The sequence below is a fragment of the Euprymna scolopes genome, chromosome 6 (assembly GCF_053919585.1).
Source record: "Euprymna scolopes isolate OS-2025 chromosome 6, ASM5391958v1, whole genome shotgun sequence".
In the NCBI taxonomy this organism is placed as follows: domain Eukaryota; kingdom Metazoa; phylum Mollusca; class Cephalopoda; order Sepiida; family Sepiolidae; genus Euprymna; species Euprymna scolopes.
Window position 1 is genome coordinate 161,390,870 of NC_136487.1, and position 6,982 is coordinate 161,397,851.

The 6,982-nt window shown below is 35.6% G+C and overlaps 1 protein-coding gene across 1 annotated transcript in view; it reads left to right on the forward strand.

Moving 5' to 3' along the window:
- LOC145278282 (acid-sensing ion channel 1C-like) overlaps positions 1-6,982 on the forward strand; it is a 92,609-nt gene that overhangs the window by 76,734 nt on the left and 8,893 nt on the right. Inside the window, exon 4 of the mRNA XM_080130574.1 lies at positions 1,015-1,195. Within this exon, the coding sequence (XP_079986700.1) occupies positions 1,015-1,195 (181 nt within the window). The remainder of the gene's footprint in view (positions 1-1,014; positions 1,196-6,982) is intronic.

The following is a 6,982-nucleotide window of genomic DNA, read 5'->3' on the forward strand; positions in this document are numbered from 1 at the left end:
AAATTAGAAACTCATTAAGCAAGATTCCATGAATTTCATTTTCTTCATGAGACCTCTTCAGCTTAAGCCTACAATTTTTGACATTTTCTTGAAGAATAATAATGTAGTGAATTTTAATCAACATTGGAATAAGCATTCTAGACATAAAGTTTAGTATTATTAATATATATATATTGAATTTGAATTTGTTTTGTTTTTGTTTTGTTTTTTTGTTTTTGTTTTTTTTTGTGATTAAATAGTCAAGAGTTAACTATTCTACACTTATGAATTAACTATTCGACAGGTAACTATTTCCGGGGTAAAATTTAACGCCCTGCTGTAAATACTCACTATTCCAAACCTGGCACACTGTTGTCAAAGCTCGCTACTCGAAAACTCGTAACTTTGTGTCAAAACTAGTTACTCCAACATCCAAATCAAAACTATCCCAGTCTCTGAAAAAACATTTATTTTATTCAAAAGTATATACGGCGTAATCACGTTGACACACTGGTTCCCGTCAGATCACCGAAGTTAAGCAACGTTTAGCCTGGTCATTACTAAAATGGGGGACCAATTTGTGAAGTACAAGAGCTGTATGTAGAACTTCGACATCTCCCTGAAAAAAGTTGCAAAAACCTAACGTCGTCATCTCCCCTAACGGGGATATACATGCGACTGAGGACCGCTGGTGAATTTCATACTCCCATGAAACTTCCTCCTTCGTAGGAAGCCGGTTAAACCCTGAATAGGGTTGGTGTTGACTGCACACATATAAAGAGAAGTATTAGCTATTTTTGTTCGTGTGCCAACAAACACTACAGGTTGTATAAAAACAGGTTTGTACATAGTTTCTATTAAAACATTTAATAACGTTTATAAGGAACACACTAAAAAAATAAAAACAAGACCCAGATATACTCATAATGTTTACGAGAACATTTTTATCGACAATTCCTCACAAAGATCAAACCACAATAGACTAAGAACATGTCAAATCTTTTCAAATAATTTGTTATTTCCTGTTCGTTGCAGTACAAGTTCTTGCCGCCGCCATATAAAGCGTTCCGAAATTCCCACTGCCTTGACACGGAATCAGCCAGTTTCCGAAATCACCTTAAGTATCATCACTACTACAGCTATAACGCCTGTATCCGTGAGTGTCGTGTTGACCACATAATTAACGTCTGTGGCTGCCATAGTGTATTGGAACCAGGTAAGCAATTCAGAACGTAAAACACAATTCACAGCAACTATCGATTTTCTTCGAACAAGACTCGACTGCTTTATCTACACTGTAGGTATTTGCATATATATATATATATATATATATATATATATATATATATATATATATATATTATGAAAATGTACTTATACTCAATTATCTTGCATTGCAAATGTTTGTTTCTTTCCGAGAAGAAGCTCACTATACTTATTGAAGTGAAATACAAACATTTTCTATGTGTCTTGCTTGCCATAAGTATGTTTTCACTAATATATATATATATATATATATATATATATATATATATATATATATATATATATATATTAATACGATAGCGTGTGTGTTATTTTGTGTATCATGCCTACATCTTTTTTCTTCCAAGTGATTGTCGTTTTATTGTCATGTCTTTCTATTTCGTGTAATAAATAATTTTACAAAACAAATCGGTCCAACACACACGCACACACTCAGTTACTTTTATATAATAGTAGAGATAGATATATAGGATGGAACGATAAAGTTGTCGTGCTAAAGAAAACAATACTACAGCTTTATTTTAAAACTTATATTGAAAAAATTAATTCAGGTAACTGGAGCTGACATCTATTCAACTTAGCCGCCTTCAACCTAAATCTACATCCTCGATACGAGTCTGGAATTGCCTTTTCCACAAGCGTTTGCATGAGCTCGGCGAATAGTCGATGAATACTTGGCGCAAGGCGGTGATCAGACTATCTTTGATGTTGGTGATGCTCTTGACACATGAAAAAACGAAATAGTCCAGCGGGTTAAGGCCTGCGGGGGAGGGGAGCATCGCGAGAATGGTACAAAGTCGTAGCACCCTTTCTAAATCCAAGCCTGGGTCTTTTTGGACTTGTGGGCCGAGTCCTGCTGCCACACATACGGTATTCCAGATTGCACCAGGGGATCAGCACACTCTTCAGCAGACCTAGGTACACTTTGGTGTTTAATTTCGGTTTCGATTATAGCTGAAGAGACTCAAGTTATATATGTATACATATTTTTTTTCTTCATAAGTTTTGGTTCCGGTTTCGATTCAAGCTGATGTATCAAGGTCATATGGATGTAAATATTTTTTTTTTTAAATCACAACTTTAATATATATAGGAATCGATAGAAAATTGACTCTATAATAATATATACGAAATCTGCAAGAATTAAAATATTTATGCGTTCCTACTAGCTTAGATAAATAAGTTTTCTATGTAATAATATATAAGAATCGATATAAAATCGACTCTATAAAATATACGAAATCTGGAAGTGTTTAAATATCATTTTGAATCGTATTTTACGACCGGGCTACGCCAGGCGTCTCTGTTAGCTTAGATAAATATTTTTGCAGTTTTAACAAAAGAGCTACAATAATATCAGGACAATCAACTTGGCCTTTTGACCAAGATCAAAGTGTAGTATCTGTTTTTCAGATGCGGCACTTCCATTTCTCGTTCTCTTTCAGTGGAGGAGAAATCCTTCACGACTGAGACAATTTTTATTTTTGTAACTTTTCTCCACGTTAAAAAACGACCCTGGTGTCTAACTCTGTCCCGTGGGGAGGCATAGTAAATAGGTACAATAATATCAGGACGTCTCCATTTACGCTGAACATCCACAGAATGTCAACATCGATATATTACATATGAAAGACTCCGCTGTGGAATTTCCACAGGTCCCACTAGTTATTATTATTATTATTATTATTAGTAGTAGTAGTAGTAGTAGTAGTAGTAGTAGTAGTTACTCACTAGGAGTAGTCACACAAGATTGCTGTGGTGTTGCCTGGTGGTCTGAGTAACAACAAGTCTCCCCGGGTTTCCAGTACTCCCCTCGTCTTTCGGTAACTTTTGCAAATAAATTTCCGTTATCGCAACAGTCGCTTACCATTGATTTCTCGGTGGCGGCAACCATTGGTCTTCACTGGGATTTGGGTGGCAATAAGCCTCCCCAACGTTCCAGTTCTGTTTGAATTTAGTAAGCGATGGCCTGGCTTGTATCTTTCCTCCTCGGTCTTTCCATCCTCCTTGACTCTGATTATTCGGTGTCGTGCCCGTTCATGGCGGCACTCATTAAAAAGGGGTGTGTCGGTATCTTAAAATTATACAGTTTCAGTTTTCATGATCCCATGCAATGTTCTTTTGTGTTTTGCATCTGTACCCGTTTCTGTGTCCAGTTTGGATGGAGTTTATATGTGGTGTTTGTCTCCACATTTAAGGATTTTCCTTAATATTTTTGCAGTTTTCATTATTGAAGTTCGTTGTATCTTCTTGGCCATCCATCTGATTCCAATCTCTCCTATTCTTTTTTACAGTTTTTCGGTATTGTCCCCAGTGCTTCTACTGTTAGTGGTGTTTTCTTTACTTTCTTCATTTTCTAGATTCCTCGAAGGTCCCTGGTCAGTTCCGTGTATTTGCTCTGCTTTCCGGTCTCCTTAATATTCACTCTGTGGGCTGCTGGGACGGCAAAATCTACAATCTGGCAGGACCTTTCATCTTGTTAACTATTATGACATCGGGTCTTATTGCTTGGATTGGTTTATCCGTATGTATATCCATGTCCCATAGGATCTTGTGACTTTCATTTTCCATTACTGCTGCCGGTTTGTGCTCGTACTATTTGTCTGTGTATTCAAGAGTCAATTGTTTGCCTAATTGCTAATGCACTGCCTTCCCCGTTTGATCGTGTCTATTTTTATACTCTTTTTGGGCTAGTTTGCTGCATTCACTTATTATGTGGTTTATTTTTGTCTCTTCGTCCGCAGAACCTTTATTTGCTGTTTTCTTATGTCTTGTCGATCCTTACTTTGAAGTGGTTGGTTCTAATTGCGTTATCTTGTGCGATTGTTATTAGTGACTAAGTTTCTCTGTTTAGTTTTCCTTTTTGTAGCCATTTCCAAATGTTTTCGTTAGTGTCTTCTCTTGTCATTCTTACAAATCGTCCATATAGCTGTTTCTCTTCCCATTTTTTCTGTCTTCGTCTTATTCTGCGTCCTTTGTTTCTATCTTGTTTGTTTCTTCCGTGTCTCTTGCTACAGTAATTATTTTTTCGATGTTCTGCATTATGTATTTTTCTTATTCTTTTTTCGTGTTATTTACACAGTCTTTTATAGAGACCAGCCCTCTTCACCCGTCTTTCCTTTTCACATATAGTCAGTCAGTATCATCCTACGGATGTAGTCATGCGTTTCCTGGTCTTCTGATAGAAATTCCCTGGTTTTTCTTTATAAACGGTTCAGAGTATTTTATTAGTGACTCTGCCCACATGTTTATTCCTTTAATTGGGATTCGACTATATAGTTTAGTTTCAAGGAGTTTTCTTGTTCTGCTGACGTATTCTTTTCCATTTTTTTATTTCATTGCCGTTGCTTTGATGACGTCTGCTTCCAGTATTTTTAGCTATCATGTACACCGAGTGCCCTCATTTCTGTTTTATTGGGTAATTCTATACCTTCTGTTATGTCTAGTTTTCCTCTCCTCATAGTCGGCAGTGCGCACTTCTCCATGCCGAATTCCATTTGGAGATTCTGGCTACATTAAGTGACTCATTCTTTTTTTCTCAGTCAGTTAATTTATATTCGACTTGGCATTTTTTTAGTATGTTGTTCAGAGGCATCATGGCTATAATGAACAGTAATGGTGATAGGGAATCGGCTTGGAAGATGCCTCTTTGTATTTTAATTTCAGTTATTTATTGTCCATCAGCTGTCAGTTAAGTCTCATTGTTATTATTATTATTATTATTATTATTATTATTATTATTATTATTATTATTAATATTATTATTACTATTATTATTATTAATATTATTATTATAAATATTATTAATAATAATAATAATGATAATAATAATATTATTATTATTAATATTATTATTAATATTAATATAATATTTATTATTATTATTATTAATCTAACGTATACCTTTATAGTTATAAATGTATATATTGTTATATATATATATATATATATATATATATATATATATATAGTAAGTTATAAAATATATATAGCGATTAAGCTACACTGAATATTCCGCGTTTCATCCACTTTAGGACTCTTCAGGCTTATGCGCGAATTTTGTGGTTGTCTGTCGTTTTTATATACGCACCTTCTATTGAGATTTTAGTCAGGCCAATCAGCTTTCTAGTATCCACCGCGTCCTTCCGGTCAGCCAATGAACATGCACTTACCGGGCAAACTTATCCTAGAGTAAATTTTATCCAATGAACACAGTTGTTCGCTATTTCTCTTCTACAGTTTAATAGATGTTGGGGTTCTTTAAAGTACAGGATAGCAAATTGTTCATGAAGGCACAATCTACATGGGTCGTCTAGGTCTCTACATGTTGTAGCTTGTCTTATTATTTTCCATTCGACTACCGGCGAATGTCCGCTTTCCTTGAGTTCACAGTATTTATTTGTTAGCGTTGTTTTCATGCGGTGTTTTTTATTGTTGTAATGTACTTTTGTGGTCATAATATCGAGTTTTGAAACCTAAGGAAGTCATACCTACGTAATATTTCTTATTATTCGGGTTTTCTTTCGCAAATATTGTGGCCTGATAAACTACGCTTTTGTAGACACCACACACTTTGCCAACTTCAAAATAAATGTCTAACCAAAAGCGTAGTCTTCTCCTTTCTGTTTCATATTATTTGGTACTTTGTTTGTGCTTTTTAAAAAACAAAACAATGTGTTGCGTCTAGTGCAGAAACTTTAGTACTAAGTGCATAATTGTATGCCTTCTGACTACAAACTCCCGCCACTAGAGTGCCTTTCTATAAAAAGGAAAGGGAATGCGTAAGTTTTCCTTGTCAGTACAATTAAGTTGAGTCCCCTGACATACCTTCTCGTGGCGACACACGAATATTGAAGATGCTTTGTGGCATCAGGTTAAATATCAAAGGATCTCAGAGCAGCAGGGAGCACCAGAGCTGTTATGTCATGGCCCAGGAACGTATACATACGCCCATACACACTACCAACCCCTGCTATATTGCTTTGCAGGTCCTTTTGCTGGGATAAGGCTGGGAGAAAGAGAAAATCTCCTAAATTAAAGCAACCCAAAATAGCCAGACGGACTTGCTATAACGCGGTTAACAAACTGGTTTTCGGCAATCTTTTTTTTTTTTTACATGGAGGTCACCACTTATCAAGACCCAGAAGCCACTCGGGGATAAGGGTTATTGTGTGTACAGTAATCAATGGGATAGTATCGTAGTAATAGTACTGGAAATTTGATAAAGTGTCATTACTTAAGGGGCGGTTTATATGTTGCAACTTCCTTTGTATATTGCCATCAGAAAAGATGACGACGTAAGCTTTTGCAGCTCTTTTATGTAGGTGTTGATGTTTTCCTACATAAAGCTCTTGGTACTCCTAAATGGTCACCCATCTGGTACTGACCACGCTCAAAGTTGCTTAACTCCGATGATCTAATGAGAACCAGAGTGTCAAGGTGATCATGTATTTTTTCCAAATATTGTTTACATGAGGAATCATTTAGAGTTAAAATCTATTGAGAAATATACATCCTGTATTGAGAAATACACACTTTAAATATGCAAACATTATTTGAAAGAAATATCAATGGCCGTCTTATTTCATCTGATCTAAAAAGCGAAACGCTGTGATCCGGAACTGAACTCCAAACGAAATTAGCACTTTCTTCATTATTCTAGAAAACAGTGACTCGCAGGAAGCAATGGCTCGTAGAATACCTTTAACATGTATGATAAATGTGTGTGTGCTTTTTA